The following is a 22,829-nucleotide window of genomic DNA, read 5'->3' on the forward strand; positions in this document are numbered from 1 at the left end:
TGTTTTGAGCATACACATACATTAAGGCACTGACTGTTGTTTTATGTTTTATATTTTTTTATAGGTTGGAATTGAAAATAATGCACATTGAGCTGGTGGGGAGCTGTAAGGAATGCAAAGAAGCTAAGGTATCTATAATTTGGTTTTGTTTCATTTGAATTTTCATAATGTTTTGAAAAATGCCTAATGGGGCTCAATATGTGCTATGATGCTAGAAATATGTACATCTTTGGTCATTAGGTGAGCTCATTTTTTTGGGCATTAGCCTGGTGGGGGTGGTCCCAGAGGAAACCTTTCGGTTTTTCACATGGATGTCCTACAATTAAGATTTAGGGATCACCTAATGACCTAGAGTTGGCTTGCACTTTATCTGCTTCCCACATTTGGAGCAAGCAAGCTAGAATGGCTATGTCGGGAAACCAATATAGGAATTTACTTAACCATGAATTAAGATCTTTTGTTAATCAGCGCATGCAACCAGAAACTAAGCCAGTTTTATCAAGAAATTTGACAGCATAAAAGTGACATTAGATTATCAGGATATCTCTTGTATCTCCAGTGGTGCAATGTGTTGCATAACAAAGTCTTGGCAGCAAATAATCTTCCTGCTTTACTTCCTGTAGTGAGATGTATAAATGTACAGCGTGCAGAGCAGCAGGCATCTGAGCCTCCGGAGACAGAGTCCACTAGCCATAAGAGACCCAGAGTCACAGACAGCTTGAAACCTTGAAGACCATCATGTCTGCGATGTGGATAAGCCTTGGCCTGCTCTTCTCAGGCCTGCTTCACGTGCAGGCTATGGAGATTCCAGTCATGAGCAACTTTGACCCTGACAAGGTAACAATCATAATTGTGTTAATCTGCTGCAAATATCTCAAACTTGGAAAATTATCAGGTCTGTGAGGAATAGAAGAGGTGCACAGGACTCAACACTTAATGCATCATCTCCAACGCATGTTTATTTTAAACTGAATAACTTTGATCTTCCAGCGCAGCAAATTAGATCTTTATTTGCCATGCACTACAACCCTGCTTTTAGTCACCGTTAATATTCTACTTTGGGGCCTAACACATATTTTCCAATGTTTTCAGTTCACTCTTCAGTTGTTCCAGACAATCTAGTATGACAGGAAACACACCTCTTCCAATGCACCTCAATCCAGTCCTGAATTACTTCAGATATTACCCTATTGCATTATAACACACTCCTTCCAAATACATCTAATTTCAATCCTCAATCACGCTATATCCTAAATAGTCTGTTATTAAATACCCATTCCTTTTAATGCACCTCAAATGTTTCCCCAGCATTACATACACATACACATTCCATCCAATGCAACTCAATTGAATCCTTAATCACCCCAGGTATTCTGATATGGCATTGTAACACACTCCTCCCAATGGACCTATATTGAATAATTATTGACCTTGGATATTGGGGTATGAGTGTAACACACCCCTTCAAGTGCACCTCAATCTTCACTGGACCATTTCAGTTATTTTCACAAAGGGATCGGACACAACACTTCTAAAGAACTCTATTCCAAACTTGCACTGTTTCAAATACTATATTTAGTTGGCAATACTTCCCTTCTGCCTGCACCACTTCTGAGATTCAGATTCTGCTAATATCGATAGCACCAGGGTCGTTATGGTGAGTCAGTCATTTTGGTTTTCTTGTAACGTTGGCACCGTCTGACAAATCTGCATGAAACTTGAAAAACAAAATATGTCTTGGGATGTTTCATGCAGATCCGTCAATTTAGGCCCAAGGATAATCAGTAATTCACCATTTTTTTTCCCATTGGAAGTTTTGCTTTATGACACAGAAAAAGCAGTTGAATGGAATGATGCAAATCTTTGCATGGATTTAGAAATGTACTCGAGGAAGTACCTCTTTTGTTGTGATATAAAAGTTGGGCATGAAGGTATTATTTATATATATATATATATATATATATATGTATACCTTCCTCTCCCCCCCCAAATAAAGCACACAGTCAGGGGGAATATGCATGGCAGTTGAAAATGTATTTCATTACTGTGTTTCGACTGCGAATAGTCTTGATCAAGATTGTTCGCAGTCGAAACGTATAACTGAGTGTGTGCTTTACTTTGCTTGGGAGAAAAATTAATCAGTCCAACACACTTCGCCGGTACATCGCTCCATCTACCTACAGGCCCGGAGATCGGAAGGAGCATCTATATATATACACACTGAGCATAAACTGTCATTTATTTCCACTTATTTTTTTCTTCAGAGTTTTATATAGCACAAACTTGACCCTAAGGTATCAGAGTGCTTTACACGAGCACTAGTTGCATTAACGACAGACACATTCATTTTGGTAGGCACGGGGAGATTTAGTGATTTGCCCAAAACCACAGGATGTTGAGTGTCCCTTGCGGAGACTCAAACCCGGTTTCCCAGCTTCGCAGTTGACCGCTCTAGCCATCAGGCTATAGACTCTCCCCTTGTTGTGTGTAGGGAGGAGTCTATAACTCGCGAGAGGCGATATGTGCATCTGCACATATGATTTAAACGTGGTATTTTTGCCATTTATACTTGTTTATAGAAAATTTATTTACCTAAAACCATGATGCAAAGGGTTACATTTGAGCACTAAGATAAAAATCACTTTAAAGATGCCTCTGATCAGAAGGCTTGTTTCCATGTTGTTTCTGCTGTGGTAATAAACTGGAACATGACCTTTTCACTGTAGGAATGAATGTGCATCAGTATATCTGCCATGTTAGTCAAAATAAATGTGGACCAATTGGTATTTGAAACGAGCATATTATTCAATGTACATGCACACATTTAATTCTAGAATGCAAAGTCTTTTTTTCCATGTTATGCTTGTACTCCAGCCAGAGGGCTGATTTACCATTTGACAGATGGTACACCCTCTAAACGGGTGGCAAAGGATATTGCCTCCCCATCCTGACGGACACAGTATCCCAAATTTTGAGATGACTGCTGCTGGCCAGGTGGTCACTTTTGGTCACTTTTGTATACTGAAAGACACTGGTAATGCCTTTTAATGTGCAAAAATTATAGTGGTTGGCCGCCGGTGGTTTTGACAGTCATTCAACAAGGTTTTTACATTTTATTGTCAGAACCAACCTACAAAAGCAACAGATTGTTTCAGAAAAATAAAAAAAGAACACCCCCTCACCCTCCTGTCTTTCATTTCCCAAAGCAGGAGTTTGTTTTAGAAAAACAAATAAAAAAAAACCTCCACTAGGAAATGTTCTCTCAGCATTGGTGGGGCTTTACTTTTTTCCGTCCCTCTGTATCAGGTTGCTCCTTGAACAGAACAAAAAGACTGCACACCAGTTAATTGCAATTATTCACTATTTGTGCAAAAACAAATGGGCACAGGAAACATCTATTGGGCCAAGCCACTCCTGTGTTCCAGGCACTGTTCTTGCCACCTCTAAGGCCAGAGATCACAAAGGCAGTGCCAGGGGTCACAAGGCACAATCCAGGGTTGGCAGCTGCGACCTTTGGTGATCCCTAATTGGCTTCCATTACCGACTATGTTGACGGAATGTTTTTAGCCCTCCTGTCTCTAAATGAGGTGGATGGACCACAGGATTGGCGGGCATGGAACTCTGTTGCAATAATGAGAGAGTATATTGTCCACCAAACTCTAAATCAGGCCTAAATAGCTTGAGATCTACCCTGCTGTGCTTAATCCCAAGCAAAATAGGCATTAATAAAAATGCACATACTAAACCTCCAATAGCTCTGGAAAGGGCAGATTTCAGACAATTTAACTGCTTCAGAAAACAAGCATTTACAATGCAATGGTTTCGCCTTTGTTAAAGTTTGAGCTTTTGGTATTGCTTTTGACAAATGGTCTTTTCTAACTTCTTTGAATTATGTGTAAAACGTTGATGTGTTTTACTTTACACAGAAATATGGATTGCATTTATAATGCAATTAGATGCAGATGTACAGTGAATTAGAATACAAGTTATTTCATAAAGCATGTTAGCATGTTAGTGAAGCCAGGAGTGTGAGAGAAGACAGGAGAGAGAGGGCAAGAAGGAGAGAGTGTAGATAAAGAGAGAGGGCAAGAGGGAGAGAGATGGAGACTGAGTGCAAGAGAAGAAGTGATAGATATAGAAGTTAAGGAGAGCAGGAGTAAGGAAGAAGAAGGAAGAGAGATCAAAAGGAAGAGAGGGCAGGAGAGAGAGGGAGGGCAGGAAGGAAAAGAGGCAGAAAGGAGAGGGAGGGCAAGAAGGAGTGGGAGGGCAGGAGGGAAGGTAGGAGTGTGTGAGAGAGGGCAGAAAGGAGAGGGCGGCAGGTAGGAGAGGGAGGGCAGGAAGGAGAAGGAGGGCTAGAGGAGGAGAGGACAGGAAGGAGAGAGAACAAGAGAGAGATGGAGGACAAGAAGGTGAAAGAGAGCAGAAGAGAGGTGGAAAGGGAGGGCAGGAGGGAGTAAGAAGGCAGAAAAGAGAGGGATGGTAGAAGAGAGAGAAAGCAAGAAGGAGGGCAGAGGGAATAGAGTGAGAGAAGGCAGCACATGTGATAGACACACATTTGGAAAGGAGCAGGTGAAAAACAATCGAAGTGAGTGTGGACATCACATGCTTAGGGGCGTAGCTATCATAAGCACTGCAGGTAGGGTCACAATGGGGCCCAGGGAGTCGACGAAGCACTGAACTTCAGTTATGCCAATTGGTTACTAAAACTGAGGGTAGGAGGATAATTCTTCTTCTTGAGTTAGGACCCATTGTCTCATTGTCCACTCCACTGTAACTAAGTATCTTCACCTGGCACCAAAGAATATGTGTTGTTAACGTGAAGTCTTCTGCACTGCTGTTTCTATCCTTGGGTGCACGAACATGGCAATGCCGGTTTATACAATGCCTGTAAAGTCACCCGGGTATTTATGCCCGCTAGTACTACTGATGATCATTCCAGGCAGTGCTGGCGAGGTAAACCTGTGGCACCCTACAGAGCATGCTGAAGATGCAAACATGGAACCCCACAGGAGTAGCAAAGAGATGCACAATTTAGGGGTGGGCTTTCTTTATGTACATGGAATGACAGCTAAAAGCAGCCATAAAGACCCGACCCTTGACAAGTCGTCCAATGCAGAATGTTGCCTAAATGACAAAGGACTCCAATGCTTGAAATTCAACATTCATGTGAAAACATTGTCAATTGGAAAAGCAGCGCACAACATCGAACAGAAATCGAGCAGCCTTGCCAATACACTTTTGATAATGATACGTATTGCCAAGTATAAAGAAACAATGCGTTTGCCAGATTTTAAACTTGTAGCCTGCATATTATAAATAGTGTTTTACAATGAGTGCTGCTATTAAGCTCAGGTGGCATGCGGAAGCGTTATTCATTAGCCCTCCAGCATTCTCCCCCACAGCCCCTCTCTCCCCCCCTCCCGACCAGGGCTGGAAGCCACTACTCGTCACGCAATATAACTTGTTTCAAATTAAATTAATGGCGGACATTTCAGGTGGTTGAGGGACCTACTTCTGTTAGTTATTTTTGCACATCTTCTTCTTAATCTCCATACAAGGCACAATTACAACTTTACATTAAAAGCACAAAAACCATGGCACGCTGGAAGAGCTCCTTTACTAGTGTATATTCCTAGGATGGGCTCATTTATTAGGTGTGTGTGGTCTGTTTGGGAAGGAATGGAGGATTCTTCAAGGGCAGGGGCAGGCCTTTAACTAACCCCCTTGTAAGAGAGTAATTTATGTAATGCAGATCACGCTGCTCACAAACTTGCATTTTACGCCCCCTTAGACTTAGCCTCCCTGTTGCATATGTTCCATGGTTGCGAGTGCATTGGCACCACTCCTGTTCCTTTCCGCATTCGACGTAAAGCACTTTTGTGAAAGCGCTACACAAATAACAGATTTTTATTTTAATAAAAACAAAAGGTGCCGTGTGCAACACCTGCTTGTTTTATGGTCATGGGAAGCAGGTGCTCTGTGTGTGTGTGGGACTCTGTGTGTGTGTGTGTGTGTGTGTGTGTGTGTGTCTGTGTGTGGGGGGTGGCGCTGTGTGTGTGCCTCTGTGTGTGTGTCTCTGTGTGTGTGGGGGGGCTCTGTGTGCGGGGCTCTGTGTGTGCGTGGCTGTCTGTCTGTGTGTGCGTGGCTGTCTGTCTGTGTGTGCGTGGCTCTGTCTGTCTGTGTGTGCGTGGCTCTGTCTGTCTGTGTGTGCGTGGCTCTGTCTGTGTGTGCGTGTGTGGCTGTCTGTGTGTGTGCGTGCGTGGCTCTGTCTGTGTGTGCGTGGCTCTGTCTGTGTGTGCGTGGCTCTGTCTGTGTGTGCGTGGCTCTGTCTGTGTGTGCGTGGCTCTGTCTGTGTGTGCGTGGCTCTGTCTGTGTGTGCGTGGCTCTGTCTGTGTGTGCGTGGCTCTGTCTGTGTGTGTGCGTGGCTCTGTCTGTGTGTGTGCGTGGCTCTGTCTGTGTGTGTGCGTGGCTCTGTCTGTGTGTGTGCGTGGCTCTGTCTGTGTGTGTGCGTGGCTCTGTCTGTGTGTGTGCGTGGCTCTGTCTGTGTGTGTGCGTGGCTCTGTCTGTGTGTGTGCGTGGCTCTGTCTGTGTGTGTGCGCGGCTCTGTGTGTGCTCTGTGTCCGCGAATACTCTCTAATGCTCACCTATTGCCATTGTAAATGACAATACCATTTATTTATGTTTAAAAAAAAAAAGAAAAAAATGTCATGAGCAATGCCAATAGCTCTACCTTTAATAATGCCGAGACCATTGCATTGTAAATGCTTGTTATTTTTCTAGGGGAAAAACACTCTGCTTTCTCTTTGAGATCTGAAGAGGGCAAGGGAATACAAACACTACAATATGCAGAATAAAAAAGAACTATGTTGCAACAAAACCCGTGGGTCAGCAAAATAACTCAGAAATACACAAGAGGCCGCTTCCGGCGGTGCCATGTCTTTTAAAACCTGATAGACTGAAGAACAAGGACTGAATAATCTCGGCGTCGACTCAACAGCCTGTGATTCTGGGCAAATCACTTCATCTCTCCGTGCCTACAAAAAATGAATGCATCCTTATGTGATGCAACCTGGTGCTCGTGTATAGCGCCCAGATACCTTCGGGCCGAGTTCGCGCTATATAAAAAAAACTATACAAAAAAAATTAAAAATACACACTGGTTTTGTACATGAGACAGAGTGCACTCAGCACAAACACACCAATCACAGTCCTACTAGATTCGAAAACTTGGAAAACGCTTGCTTGAGGACTATTATATTTAGTAGAATTCTCTTTTTGCACTGTATGCTGATAATACATTGCCGAAAAAGTATGAGAGGCTGCGCGCGCTTTTCCTGGGCACAATACAATTGTTATTATTTTTTAAGTGTTCAGTCGTCTTAATGATCACACAGAAATGCACGTTTTCATGACTCAAATGGTGCAACCAAAAAGGAACTGGAAAAAGGAATTCCTTTGGCAAGTATTAGAAATGTACATTTAGCTGTATGGCCTGCCTAAGCCCTGTATTTTCTTGAAAATAACTCGTGTTATTTATATAAAATAAATGTGAGCTGCTTTCGGTCAAATATCATTTTATATAAATAAATGCAACACCTATTTAGTTCTTTTCAACTTACAATAGTAGAATAATAATATTTTGCACTGTCCAATTATGAAGCGCCACCATATGCCAAAGTGTCCCGCAACGTTTAAATATTTAGTGTAACACTATAGTTGTTAAATACTGACCGGTGTCCAGCGAGTCAGCAACATATCTCTGTAGTATTCACTCAACCCCCTGAGCTATGTTACTAAGATTCAAGCGCTCGGAGTAGTAATTAGACATCGGGTCTGCAGCAGACACAGCAGCCCACTGAGCTTTCTAGCAGGAATGAAACCCGCGCCCTACTGCTTTTATGCGGGTCTGGGCAACAGGTGCATTAACCTCCCCAGCTGCCCTGGCAGCATGGAAATCTGCTGGTTAGAGCCGCCTTCTACGCACGCCCGAATGCTAAACGACTGACTGGTGTGTTATCATGCCACAAAGAGCAAGAACATTTTTCCTGGGTCATCCTTTTCCGACTTGTCAAATACTTCCCATTACAACTCTACTCCATTTGGAAGCCCAGTAGCTATAATCGTATAAGCTATAATCGCAGTCCCTATATTACTCATTTCTGCACACATTTCACTGTTTCGAAAAAAACACGAATAAATATAATTTTGTTAAAAATACTATGCGCAACGAGAGCCCCAGCATCGCAAAAACATCTAGGGTCATAAAGCGCTTTGAGGCCATTCAAACGGTGTGATTGAGCTATTCAAAGGCAAATAAAATGGACGACTGTTGACAAAAATGCACGCAATGCATGCATTATAAAGGTTAACAAAGCCCTTTGGAGTGCTGGTGATAGTTAAGCCCACTTGTCGTGGTTTATTATCACGTCAGCAGGAACAAGACATGACGTCATTGGGCAATACGCAGCTGCTGGTTACGAACCAACTACATATTGAATGGCTGGATGTCACCAGAACATTGGGGCCCATAATAAAGAGCTGTCTGTTGTGTATTGGCTCTCTTTAACCGTCACCCAATCCGTATGTGATACCAGAGGCGCCTATTCTCGACTGAAACCGGGGCTGGGGAGGCTATGGGTGCCATAATACAGCGCCTACATGGCCAAGGCGCTTGGGCATAAATTACAAGTTCGCGCCCAAGAAGATGTCTTTGCTACACACTGGCGGCTGTAAAATTGAAATAAGATCGAAGCATGTCAGATTTATAGTCGGGTTTCCTAAATCTTGCTTTTTGCTGTATCTTTAAAGAAATATGTTCACAACGTGTTTATATGGTTATTTCCGAACAGTAACGGATAAGTACGGCGCATGTTTGTGAACACCAACAGCCAGACCCGCAGCAAGGATGCCCGGGGCGTCCCCGAGGCGACAGGCGCCGACATGGTAACGAGGCGCTATCTGCCTTAAAATACATGGATATGATCGGGTTATTCTCGCTCCAGAGGAGGGTGGGGGCAGCCCCCACCCGAGCCTCCTCTGAATGTGATAGACCCAGAGACTGGGACACGGACAGCGGGAGGGGGGCGGGCGGGCAGGCACACGGACAGCGGGAGGGGGGCGGGCAGGCACATGGACAGCGGGAGGGGGGAATAGAGTAACAGAGAGTTGCATACTTCTGACTCTGTCAACCACAAAGGTCTACTATAGGATGGAAACGGTAACCGTGTGCCAACGCGCCATGAGAAACATGCATTGCTTAGGGAGGAGAGATGGACAGCAAATACTGCAAAAATCAGCCATCCTCTCATCCCAGCGAGCCCTCCCTTCAGTGCAGGCCTAGATGCCAAGTCTCCCATTACATCGACATGTTTTGCTTTGTAGCTAGCAGCAGTTAAAACAATGGGCGTTTAGAAACACTCTTTTTGAGATACACAGAAAGACTTGACGGAATGCAAGATACGCTTGACACGCAGGACCCTTAGGCAGCTGTTCGTCAACGCCCCACCCCCTCCCCCATAAGTCGGCGTTTCCTCGTGCAATTGGTTTAAGGTTTCGTGAATAGATGCAGCATGCTACGATACGCAAAATAAAGTAAACCTGCTCTTTTTCCTTCTACGTTTTTAAATACAGATCTCGCTTTCGCTTCAGTCGATTCCGTAGCTTCCCACACCAAGGTTCAAGAACCAAACGTGCGCTAAAAGGAGGCGGTGGCACCAGCGACTGCTGACGGTCGTGCACAAAGATAAGCTACACCTGCTGCGCGGGACCTAATTATATCGTTTACTCTTTTAAGAAACAAGCGCAATCCACCTCTTTAAAAACCCGAATAGTGCGACATGCACAACGACAACAGCTAGTAACTAGGGTGTATGCCTTCTAAGACTCCAACAACGCCCCACCCCCTCCCCCATAAGTCGGCGTTTCCTCGTGCAATTGGTTTAAGGTTTCGTGAATAGATGCAGCATGCTACGATACGCAAAATAAAGTAAACCTGCTCTTTTTCCTTCTACGTTTTTAAATACAGATCTCGCTTTCGCTTCAGTCGATTCCGTAGCTTCCGTAGATTCCCACACCAAGGTTCAAGAACCAAACGTGCGCTAAAAGGAGGCGGTGGCACCAGCGACTGCTGACGGTCGTGCACAAAGATAAGCTACACCTGCTGCGCGGGACCTAATTATATCGTTTACTCTTTTAAGAAACAAGCGCAATCCACCTCTTTAAAAACCCGAATAGTGCGACATGCACAACGACAACAGATAGTAACTAGGGTGTATGCCTTCTAAGACTCCAACATAAACAAGTCTTGGCAAAACCAATGAATCTGACGTTGGCGGACAGCCGTTTTGTTTTATCAATGCTCATTTTATTTTGCCAAGGTTTTTACAAATCTATATTGCCGAGGGAGCTACCGGGCCCTCGTCAATCTAAAACAAAAACAACAAGAAACAACGGCACAAACAGGGGGGCAGAGGCTTACCTAAAAGCCTCGGTAGCTGCTCAGAAAACACAGCGTCCTGTAGGGATTCGGGGGCGTGCTCTCCCCTTCCCATTGGCTGGAAGGTAAAATTCCAGCCAATGGGAAGAGGAGAGGGCGGGACTTAAAAAAAGACCCGGAAACGCCCCCGAATCGCGTCCAGGCGGGCCCTCTTCTCAGTGACGAGGCCAGCCAATTGAGAAGAGGGGCGTGTTAAGGCCCCCTACTAACAACAAAAGATTTCGGCTCCGCCCACCCACTGCTTACGCAGTGGGACGGTAGCCGAAACCTAAAAATGATATACATGACAAGGAAATACAAGCCTTGCTAGAATTATCTGAAGTGGATACCAGAGTCATGACATGAGAAGTGAAAATACATGTGAAAGAAAAAGCTAAACAGAACACAGTTCAGATCCTAATGAAGAGTTCATTTCACTTCTCCAAGGCAGCAAAGTAAAATAAAAACCGAAAGACAGTTCTTGAAACAAAACAGGATGTCCATACTGCTGCATTTTTCTGAAGGCTCAGCCTAGGAGAGCTCCTAACACTGCAACCACAGCTGCTAGGCAGTTATCATCCCCTATGTCGATGCAGAATCATATGAACTCCTAACAGTTTCTGAGAATAAGAGATGTTTTAACATCTAAACAAAAAGGGGCAGATTTACAAGGCTGGCGCATCTCTGCAAATCAGCAGGGATGCTCCAGAACACTAGCGACACGCAAAACCACCTGTGCGCGACCACTGATGCGCCGCATTTACAATGCGGTGTGCCGTGGCACAACGATGGGCAGATGCGTGTCGCATCCCCCGGTGGAAACGCAGCGCATTGCTGGAGTAGTGTCGCAAGCGCGACGCAGCTCCAGCAAGGCTCGGGGGTGCCCTATGCCTAACATGCTGCGTCACTCCTTACGCCTGCTTCAAGCAGGCGCAGGATTTTGACGCAGCATGGCTCTAAAAGTGACTCAGTGTAAGCTTGTAGATTTCACTGCGTCACTTTCACGAGGCGTACCTGCGAGGGAACGCCCACATGAAACCTGTTGTAAATCTTCCCCAAGTGCTCAAAGCAGAAGGCGAATGAAATAATAGAGAGTCTTCTGACTCTCATGGACACAATGCAGCAGAGAAAATCAACTGGGCCGTTAATCCCCTCCCCCCAAAGTCTTTAATAAGATAATGGGGATCCATGGCATAGCTGAAATGCCCAACTTACTGCGGCAGGATATCACTTTCACCTAGGAGTACTAATAAATATTTTTGGTTGGGAAATCAATTACATCTGTTAGTTTTGCATACATAAAAAATAGCTTGGAATAAACTGTACATGCAGATGCACAGGGCGTAACATGCTGATTATTGCCATTTTTGAGGGAAGGCCAGGAATCATGGTTTGTTCAAAGCTGCCTCTCATGAGTTCTCCTCCTTCCCATACTCAAATGTGTTAATAAATACAATAATGTATTCATTGCATCTCCATAAATACTATGCACTGCGTGTTTGAGTGTTTTTATTCCACAAAATGCTGTGGTATTATCAACAACCATATTTGACAAAGAACCATGAAATATGGAACAAATGCTACCATTCGTAGAGAAAAATGGATCTCATCATCATAATGCCAGTCACAAGCCACTCTGCAGAGCGTTATCATTGTCATGGCTAGTATGATGTGCATCATGAATAATCATATTATGTGACAAAGTCATTTAAAATGTGTAAAAAATGCAGTTTATGTGACACATTCTCTGCCAGTATTACTTTCATTAGTTTTAGTTGGAAACCTAGAGCCTGATTCAAAAAGGTTCGAGTAATTTACACATTTGTGTAGGTTTAATACTTTCTTGGGTATTCACAAAATCTGAGTCTATATTTACTTCAAAATTGTAACGTACATGTCTCCACCAAACTGAAGGGCCTGGGGTCTATTCATTACATGCAGGGTTTAGTCACAAAGGTAACTAACACTTTTGAGTAATTTACATTTGTTATTTACTCTTATACATTTGAGTAACTTTACGTTCGGATTCGGTGAATAGTCAAAAGTATTAAAGTTACTCAAAGTGTTAGAGTAACTCATATGATGTCACCAGTACCCCACTATGAGAATATTGTACCCTATGAAATAATTACCCAATATGTATCCTTTTTCTATTTCTCAACCGATCTCTCTTTCTCTCCCTTTCTCTCTCTATATAGACAATACAGTGGCAGTGATTGCCCCTCTGTAGTTATTGTTAAGACTAACTTTCAACACCTTTGATGACTGCTTGACAAACCTGCATTAAACTCTGGAAAAGCAATGCTCATCAATGGGGGAGCATTTACAGGAACTCTGAAAACAATGCACGTTCTTCTTGTACTAAACTATTGGGCCAGTGTTTTGAGTAATGCCATTTCAGAATCCTGATGTAGAAGCAGCATTCTCCTGTACTACGGCCACCGGTAGAGGTGGTTCTCATCTGCCAGCTCTAGCGTGTCTGCATTCTGGAGTCTTTTGATTGTCCCTTCTCTTCCAGATTCTAGGACTGTGGTATGCGGTGGCAGTGGCATCAGACTGTCCAGAATTTGTTCAGATGAAGTCAATGATGAAGATGCCCATCACCAAATTCAGCTCACTTGAAGACGGAGACCTGTATGCTGCCACAGGCGTCGCAGGGTAATTGTTAGAAAAAGCACTCAACAGAGCTAGTGGCCTATTGGCTAGGCAGTATTCCATGAGCATGAAATATAGAGAGAATACGGCAATGATTTGTATTAGAGCTTATTTGTTTTGTTAACGTATGTGCATACATTTCCAAAAATATTTCACTCGACATACTTTGGTGAACATTTTTCATTTTAGAGTCAGTTTTTACACATTTTTGGACACCCTTTTTACCCCATCCCTTGACTAATAATTCAACCTGATGCCCTGCGCACAGCTTCAGAAATTGTTAGTTTTTTAACTTATTCCATCAGGCCATATCCAATCTCTGTTTACTCTTAGTAGTATACTGCTACTTTCCTCTACCCTAATGGTAAGTAACATTATCACTTTATTGGAACGATGCATGATTCTTGTGACACAAAAGCTAAGTAGTCCGTTGTAGACATCTGAGCTGGAATCTTATTTGCCTCATGGGAAACGATGAAGGGGCCATTAGAAAGTGTTCTTAGACAAAATCAATAGCCTAGCTGGTGTTTACAGACAAATGCCTTGTTACTTTTATTCATCAAGTTGAGCTGATGAAACACATTGGATCCCAGGAAATCCTTGACAACTCCCAGAACGGTTTTCGTGCCTGTCACAGCACCAAAACTGCCTGGTAGCGCCACCGACTGTATCCCCATGCAGTTTCACCAAGGCAGATCTGCAGTGCTGATTTTGCTTGACCTTTCAGTGGCATTTGATAGAATCACCCCAGTGCTCATAATTCAGCGATTGCGGGAAGCAGGAGTTACTGGTTGGGCCCTGCAGCTTCTCCGCTCTTTCATGACCGGCAGGACTCACATTGTTAGCTATGGTGGTGTACCGAGGAATGAGAGGACAGACACAGGTATGGCTTCAATAAAGATGAGACTTTATTTAAAAGTCTTTTAAAAGTATCTCAATACGAACCCACAGCAGAGCAGCGCCTCTTTGTCAAAGAGCAGCTAAGGAATGAAAGATCAGAGTTCTAGAATAGAATAAGTAAAATAGCAGAATAGAAATAGAAGAGAGAAAGAGATAGGATAGAGAGAATGTTACACATCTTCCCCTTTTTGAAGAAATAACAAATGATACATTACTTGATACATTAAATAAACAATATAAAAGAATACAACATTTAAAGAAATAAAATATTAAGAGAAAACAAAATCTTTAAATCGAACAGGTAATTTACAAATCCTTTTTGATGGTAAACAGGAAGTTGAAACAGAAATCAAATCAGAAGCATCAACAATACTTTCAGTAGTTGGAATAGAGACCACATTTCCTCTTGAAGTAGAAGATGTGGAAGCAACAACATTACTATGCAAATTGGATGATGTTACATTTGAGGAAGAAGTAGAACCTTCAAAACAAAATATAATCATCCAAATCATGATTAATAGCAGTTTTTTTTATAAATCGCAGCTTGCACATCAGAAATAGGAACAAGTCTATTCTTACTCCACCATCTCCCATCATGAAGTAAACAAGAATTGAGACCAACTTTTGTAATTTTATAAGGAAAGGAAAAAGAAGATTCTCCCTTCTTGACAAGAAAAGGTTTCTTGATGAGGACATACGAGCCAGCAATAAAATCCGCTGATTTAGCATGTTTGCGAATATCAAAATGATACTTTTGCTTGCTTTGTACTAAAACAACAGATTGTTGCAAAACAGACTTGTTTTCATTGGTTACACCACCTGAGGAAGAGTTAGAAGAATGTCGCTCTAACCAAGATGGAAGAAGCAGAGTATGACATTTTCTACCTCTTAACAACTCAAAAGGTGTGAAATTAGTTGTCGAATGCGGAGAATTGTGATATGCATTCACCTTATTTTTAAGAAAAAGATTTACATCTAATCCAGAGGATAAAGCACTCTTAACCCCTTCTTTGAGAAAACGGTTCGCTCTCTCAACAAGTCCATTGGCAGCAGGTCTGTATAAAGCAACCTGAATGTGTTTAATGTCCATAGAGTTCAAGAAATTTTGCATTGCATTAGATACAAAATGAGTACCGTTATCTGTAACAAGCTCTCTTGGAGGAACTTCAGCAGAAAAAACATTGTAAAACCATATTGGTCGAGGCTGATTCAACAAAAGAAAAATAAATCCATTTTGAGAAATAGTCAATCAAAACTTTCAAAATTCTTGACGTGGTGGGTAATAAATTAATGGACCAGCAAAATCTAGGGCAACTTTATCCATGGACCTTCGGGTAAAGTGACTGGACGTAATGGGTTTTGTGTTGTCCTCCAATGTTTGTCCGATACGACACATTGAGGACACACATCAACAAAACTCGAAACTTGAGAATTTAAAGAAGGCCAACAATAATTCTCTCTGAGTTTCTTACAGGTAGCAGTGACTCCTAAATGTCCTGAATGAGCAATTGAAATAAGTTTACTCCTAAGAGCAACAGGAGGAATAATGCAACCATTCCTCGTACAGATGCCATTTTCCAAAGACAATTCTGAGGAGACTTGAGCAAATGGTTTAAGATTATGTGGAATATTACGAATGGGAGGCCAACCTTTAACAATAAAATTTGAAATTCTATTCAAATCATGATCAGTGGAAGTAGCTTCAAGCCAATCTGTTTCAGAAATGGCACCATTACATGAGGAAGATATATCAATGGAAGCCACTACACAATCAAATTCATCTAAGACATCATCAGTTGTAGTAGGTGAAAGGAAGCGGAGAGAGGCAATCAGCCCTGAAATTTTTCCCACCTTGAATATATTTAATGGTAAAGTTGTATTCCTGCAACTTGGATAGAATACGTACAAGACGAGCTGAAGCTTTACCTAAACCATCTCCTTGCAATAGATAAACCAGAGGTTTATCGTCAGTGTACAGAATAAATGTATTACCCCAAAGATAAGTTTTAAATTTGGAGAGGGCCTCTCTTTCAATTGTCGAGTATTTTGACTCAGCATGAGTCAAAGATCTCGATGCAAAAGAAATAGTGCGATCCTTGCCCAAATTATGTTGTCCAAAAACTGCACCAAGTCCATTTAAACTGGCATCAACAGTAACTGTGCAATGATGACCATGAACAAACGGGCTGAGCGCAGGAGCATTGACCACCAATTGTTTGATATTTTGGAAGGCAGTATTAGCATCATCTGACCAAATAAAACTGGTACCCTTCTTGAGCAAATTTCTTAAAGGTTGAACATAGAAAGAATACTCATTCACAAAACGAGCATAGTACTCGCAAAGACCTAAAAAAGATCTAAGAGTATCTTTATCAGAAGGAGGAGGAGCTTTAAGAATGGCCTGAACATTGCAAAATTTGGGTTTAATACCTTCAGGGGTGATGGTATGACCTAGATAGTCAATTTGTTGTACCAAAAATGTACATTTGTCTGGTTGCACTGTAACTCCTCTTAATTTCAAAATGGAAAAAACTTTATGCAAAAATACACAAATGTCCCTCCTTGGTCTCTGTGAACACAAGAAAATCATCTTTAGAGCAAAGGCTTTCCGCCTTCTCTATTAACATCACCTGGGATGAAACACCTTATAAGGAACCGATACATTGGACACAATTTCTCCAAAGTTTAATTTTAGGACTGATAAAGCAAGACTCACAGGATACTGCAGTGAGATGAGGGTTGCATAGAAAAAGCTGACAAAATTAATCATAGTAAAAGCAGTGGGTGTTGTACTGAATACTTTAAATTAGTCGTTCACAAGAAGAGAAATGCCACCTCCCATGGCTGAAGAATGGTTGCTGTGTCTTAATTCAAAATCAGAGTGGCTAATGCTTTGTCAGTGGGCGAGTCTGTTAGGTTTCAGTAAAGTCAATGAAATCCATTAGCTACGATGACTTAGGTTCCCTTCACAGAAAGAAAAGATGCAGCAATGTGTATACATGGACTTACCACCTGTTCGCGAGAATGCAGAGGGATTCACTTAGAATAGTGCGCTGCCTTAGGCAACAGTCAAGACCAGAAGAACTGGCAGCATGGCCCGTGGAACAAGTTATCCTGGTGTGGATGAGTGCGGACGGGCTGGCCTTTGGCGCATTGACAGTTCAGCCACGGTTCGCATCTGCTGTGCAGCTCTTCTGGTAGGAATATTAAGCAGCCTGTAAGTAATGGTACGAGTCAGTTGATCCGTCTCCGGTATAAGTAAGAAAGACAAAGTACTATGACTGAGGTGTGGGGACTAGATGGCAGACCAGGTGAGCCATCCAATTCTGTGAAAAATACTAGGTGAGAAAAACAAGTTAAATGAACAGCAAAAAATATAAACTAACATGAATAATACAAACTAAAAGAATAATGTGCTAAGCAAAATAAGAAATAAAAACATAAAAGACAACATGAGATAGGATTAAAGGTAATTTTAAATGGTCTCAGGTTATGAGTATTTGGAAGAGTTTTGTGCTGACAGTAGTACCATTTAGAAGGCCCTTCTCAGTGTCAGTGCTAATCAAGTTTAATCCTAAGGATTTTGTGGCCATGGGCAAGAAATATTTTTGGGACCCCTGTTGGAACAACTCTGAGTTTTTTAAAATAATTTCTGCTCATTCAAGCTCTATATTGCCTAGCAATATTGAATAATATGTTGAAGGCTGAGATACAGAACTACACAGAAGTGAGCTAGAGATAAAGTTAATTTCCAAAAGGACCTCTTGGCAGGTGGGAGCCCTGCCCTATTGCCCACTTTGTCAAAACCTTGAAACATCACAGCGCTAATCAGGTAACCCACCATTGATGAAAGGAAGAAAGAAAAAGCAAAAGGGCTGATTACCAACTAATGCGATTTATGATGGTGTTATGTGATAAGCTCAGAGGGTTTGTGTCTTCTGCAGTGTTCTGTGACCCAGTCAGGCATTGCACTGTGCTCTGAAGGCCCACATATATAGAAAGACAGAGAGTGTTCCACATGTATATTTCATCCTCACTTCTCCTATATTATATCATCTGATCCCCATATTCCAAGTGCCCAAAATGGTCTGTGCCTAAAAAACTGTTTTGGCAGACCTGTTATTCTAACATATCTCACCTTTCATTTCAGTACTGCCTGATCTCCTCTAAAAGCAACTGCACATCCTCTGGGATTGTGTTTCTCAGTAGTGTAGTCTGGCTGATCATCGTCCATGTACTCGGGGTGGGTTCGCGGGAGTTGTGAGCAGCGGCAGCAACAACAACAAGCCAAGATGGCAGGATTTTGAAGCTCATGTTTTAGCACTATTACCAGAGATGTGTTGGGGGCCAAGGCTTCATAGCCTCATTTTCTTGGGGGCTAGGATAATATCATACTGGCCCGTGTATCTCACCGAGGTCTATGAGGGTATGACAGGCCGCTGGCTCATGTTTGAGGGGCAACGGATGGCCTCCAGTCTTTATTCTGAGGTTGGGTGGGGCAGAGCAGAACTCCGCAGAATTCCACAGAGTTTTAATGTAACTCTGCAAAATTCCACGTGGTACAACTCCACGATCTCTGGCCACCCCTAACCAGTACACTAGCACCTTTCAGGAAGACTGAATAAATACCCGGCCTAATTGGTAGGTTGATGCATCTCCACCATGACTATTGAAAACATTGACTGGTAGCTACAGTATCACATTTGTTATGTCTAGTGAGCTGGTGAACACTTATCTGCTAAAACAAATAATAAGGTACATATTTGTTCTTTGTCTACAGCACAATGGAATACTAAATAATATGCAAGCTTATTTGTGTTCTTTTCCAGACCTTCAGGATGCATGAAGATGGATATGGTATACCATTTCGTCAAAAACGGTCATTTCACTCTAAGTGGTGAGTATCAGCCATAGGGGGTGTCTATTCCACAATAATGGTGTGAGAAATGTGTGTAATTTACTTTTGCATAATGAGGGGTAAAATTGGAAAAATTGCACATAAATATGCAAAATGTAAAACCATCATTTAGCACTATATTTGAGCAAAAAATACATTTGCACATGAATTTTTGACATGAGGATCCCTTTTGGACTAAAAAGTGCAACAAACAGAACAGCAACAAACAACAACCACTCACATTGTGGTTGCTCGAGTTGTTACTGCACTATAATTTTGCCACAAGTAGCAGCACAATTTTGCGAAATTGTGAAATGGCATCATTTTGCGAAATTCACATAAAGCATTTGGCAAAATTCAAAATGTTATGCAAATTATGCCAGCCTAATTTAAATTTCACCCAGGCCTACTCCATACACTTACACTTTTTTACCCACCTGAATGACCTGTTATCATGTGAAGGTCAAACACCTACGGCACAAATATTAACTGAAACTCAAACATAACTGTGGGATCCTGTGCTTCCCTATTCCCTGCATGAGTGAGCTAGTGCGTGAAGGGCCTGATGTAGATCTCGGCAGAAGGGTTCTTTGTGACAGATAACCCATCTGATGAAATATAAATCTCCTAGGAAATATAATGGGATTAATACTTTTGCAGACAGGATATTCGTCACCGTTGTGACTGGGTAACCTGACCTCCGAGGTCTATTTGAGGTCCTTCCTTAACCCCTCCCCTGCTGGTGACGGAACCACTCCGTCATCACCTGCGGTCGCGCTGTGCTGATGACGGAGCGGTACCGTCACGGCCCGCTCGGAGTGCGCGCTGAGCGTTCCATTGAGCGGGCGGGGCCGTGACGGAACCGCTCCGTCATGAGCACAGCGCAACCGTGGCTGGTGACGGAGCGGTTCCGTCACCAGCATGCGCCCGTCGCGCGGCCGCCCAGCCCCCTTAGACTGAGCAACATGCCTAGCTTCTGTGGTACCTTTGCCCATAACCTCATGCAGGATTGTCAAAAGCTTTTGTGTAGCCTCAGTCATAAACATTCAGGGCCCTGGTTTACTGGTAGCATATCACTGATGAAATAGTGCCATCTAATGGTAGCTAACTTTGCCTGCTTCATCAAGCATATATCACAAAAGCAGGCTGGGTATGCTTATGTGGTACATATCTTGAGCAATGACCATGGAGAGCCCTGAAAAGAGCAGGTGAAGGTAAAACAGCCTTTGATGCTGAGGCAGCTGCTGTCAAATTAAAGTGGAGGTGCAGCACAGGCAGAATATTTTGACCCAGTAGAAGGCACTGCCAAAAACCCCCAATACCCTTGGGTTCAACACCAATGCTTTCAATCCTGGTTCATTGCAACCAGTGTTTATAACGGGACACGATTGAGAGTTCTGGAGTTGCGAGTTTCCCACAGTGCCTGTCAGTGATTCAAAAGAAACATTTAATGAAAACAAACTCATTTAAAAGATTACTTACCAGCTAACTTGGTCCTCTGGTCCGGTTTCTGCAGTCCATGGCTCCAGCACAGGTTCCCAGAGTCTAATGAACTCCCCTAACCAGTCCAGATGCTGCTCTCATGCTGGCAATACTATCAATCAGCATGAGAGAAGTGCCTTGATTGGTTGCAGAGGTCTTCCTTGGCACTCCCTCATGACATGGACCCTGTGCCTGTTCCCCTGCTGGCTGTGCAACATGTTGCAAGACAGTCAGCCAAACTGGCATGCACACGTGCAGTGCCCACCACTGCTCCTGCCCGCTGCTGTCCATCACCAGTAATATCACTGCCCCCGATAGGCTCGGCTCTGCTGGCAGGACACGAAATACAATTGTAATAAAATTATTATATTACCATTTTATTTTTCATGTTTTCTCCACTGCCAGCAGTGGGGCGATGCTCCTCTGCCTTAATTGAGGAGCCGACACATTCAGCTACTCAATTGTTGTGTCAGCCCTGATCTGAAACATGAAGTAAAGTGAAGAAACCTATGACTGGCTCTGCTGGATTCATAAAGTGGATAATAACAATACCACTATCTTTCCACAATTCTATTGTAGACATCATTTAGGTGTTGGTGCATCCTGCCTCCCCCAGTACCCCTGCAACTTTGCCTGTGTATACGGTGAGCAAAAAGCACTATGGTGGGGAAAGAGCTGCAGATTCCATCTTAAAAAGTGACATACAAGAACTAATCAGTCGAGGCACATTATCTTACCTAATATATTGTGAAAATCACATGGTTTCATGTTTGGCCTCCCAATTTTATAAATTGATCTTAAATGTGTTTTTAAGATTGTTCTTCCCATTACATTTGTAAATTGCACTAAGAACAGTTCAAAAATGAAGGTTGATATACACTTTCCTGCCCATTACTACCACACTTAAACATACACCATGGCAACATCAAAAGCAATTGCCAACCAAGTATTCAGCCAGCACTGCCTTGTTCATGCTCAGTCATTGTTAGTCAGAGCCAAAAGGCTAATACATTTCCGTAATAAACCCTATCAGTATCCTTCCAACACAAACTTTGATACAATTATAAGAAATTGGAAGATCCTATTTTGGTGCCATAGTTAATATATTTTCCACTTTTTAATTAAGATATATGCAGATTAATAAAACAGTAAAATAAGTTATGAGTAAAGACTTATTTGATGATATTGTTAACCCACAGGCGTTTCCACGAGGAGCCTAATTTTTAGAGTACTCAAATGTGCTGTCAACTGTCTTAATTATCTTTATTTAGTGGAAGATGAATGGCACTGTTTTGAGCTTGTTTAGTAAATTAGCAATTTTAATTCCGATATAGTGATTATTTTTTGCTAACCTAGTTTCATGTTTTTGAGAGCACATTTACATTTTGCTTCATAAATTTAATGTAATATGTACCCCTTTCCTCCACATTTCCTACAGTGTGAGTAAGCAGCTGCTGTTTTTTTTCCAGATCTCGCTAACAGTGACATCCGCTTTGTTGATGGGGACCCTAAACTTAGTGTCCTGGAGTACACCCAAAATGTCTCAGAAAGCGGTGATGCCTGCAAGATGGTGAAACTGTTAGGTATGTGTCTATTTGAAGCATCTCAGGAGAGCATCCTCGAACATTCACAGAACACTCAGACAGCTCTAAATGCACACATGATGATGACCAGCCATGATATTCAAACAAATGTCAAAGTCAATACACCCTACAGGCATGTTCATGGTGCAGGACATGCTTTTGCCTTCCTACAGTGTGTTGTGAGATTCAGGGGGAGATTTACTAAATTGTGGCACTGTGTTGCATTAAAAAGAAAGACCAAAACAACACCGTGGCTAGTCTCCCAGTGGTGGCACACTGTTGGCTGCCTTGTACCAATGCACACACACATGCACCATAGTGCAAGGGTGTGTGATTGATGTCAAGCCTAGATTTTGTACTAGACTTCCAGTAATAAATACCATGCTTAGTTAGTCATAGATGAATACTTTTAAAATCTTGCATTTGTGCTCTACTGTGCATCACAGGTGCACAATTGGATAACGACTGAGAAAAGTAGATTTTTCTGTAATAATACGCCTGCCTCCAAGAGGCAGTCGTTTTTGCCACAAAGTCCTGTTTTGTAGATAGGGCTTTAAGTCAAAATCCAAGGGGGTTGCATGGGCAAGCCAATATACCTTCCACAGAATTACCCATTGATGCAAAGTAGCACAAAGAACTGCTTTGCATTACTTAAGGGATACTTTCCAACACAAATCAGGATTTGTATTGGAAAGTAAATTCCAGTACAACACTTTGCACTGGTTGGAGTAACATTTGTTAAGTGAACTTGGTGTAAAGTGTCAGTAAATCTGCCCCTCAGTTTTCTGTCCAGCATACATCTACACCAACTGATAGCATCTCTGTCCCCTCCCGCACT

General features: G+C 42.5%; 1 protein-coding gene across 1 annotated transcript in view; it reads left to right on the forward strand.

The window, feature by feature from the left end:
• Window positions 1-738: 738 nt before the first annotated feature.
• Window positions 739-22,829, forward strand: part of LOC144753075 (olfactory protein-like) — a 31,343-nt gene continuing 9,252 nt past the window's right edge. Inside the window, exons 1-4 of the mRNA XM_078640865.1 lie at window positions 739-837; window positions 12,993-13,132; window positions 18,859-18,926; window positions 21,878-21,991. Of these exons, the coding sequence (XP_078496991.1) occupies window positions 739-837; window positions 12,993-13,132; window positions 18,859-18,926; window positions 21,878-21,991 (421 nt within the window). The remainder of the gene's footprint in view (window positions 838-12,992; window positions 13,133-18,858; window positions 18,927-21,877; window positions 21,992-22,829) is intronic.

Source organism: Lissotriton helveticus, chromosome 5_1 (assembly GCF_964261635.1).
Source record: "Lissotriton helveticus chromosome 5_1, aLisHel1.1, whole genome shotgun sequence".
NCBI lineage: Eukaryota > Metazoa > Chordata > Amphibia > Caudata > Salamandridae > Lissotriton > Lissotriton helveticus.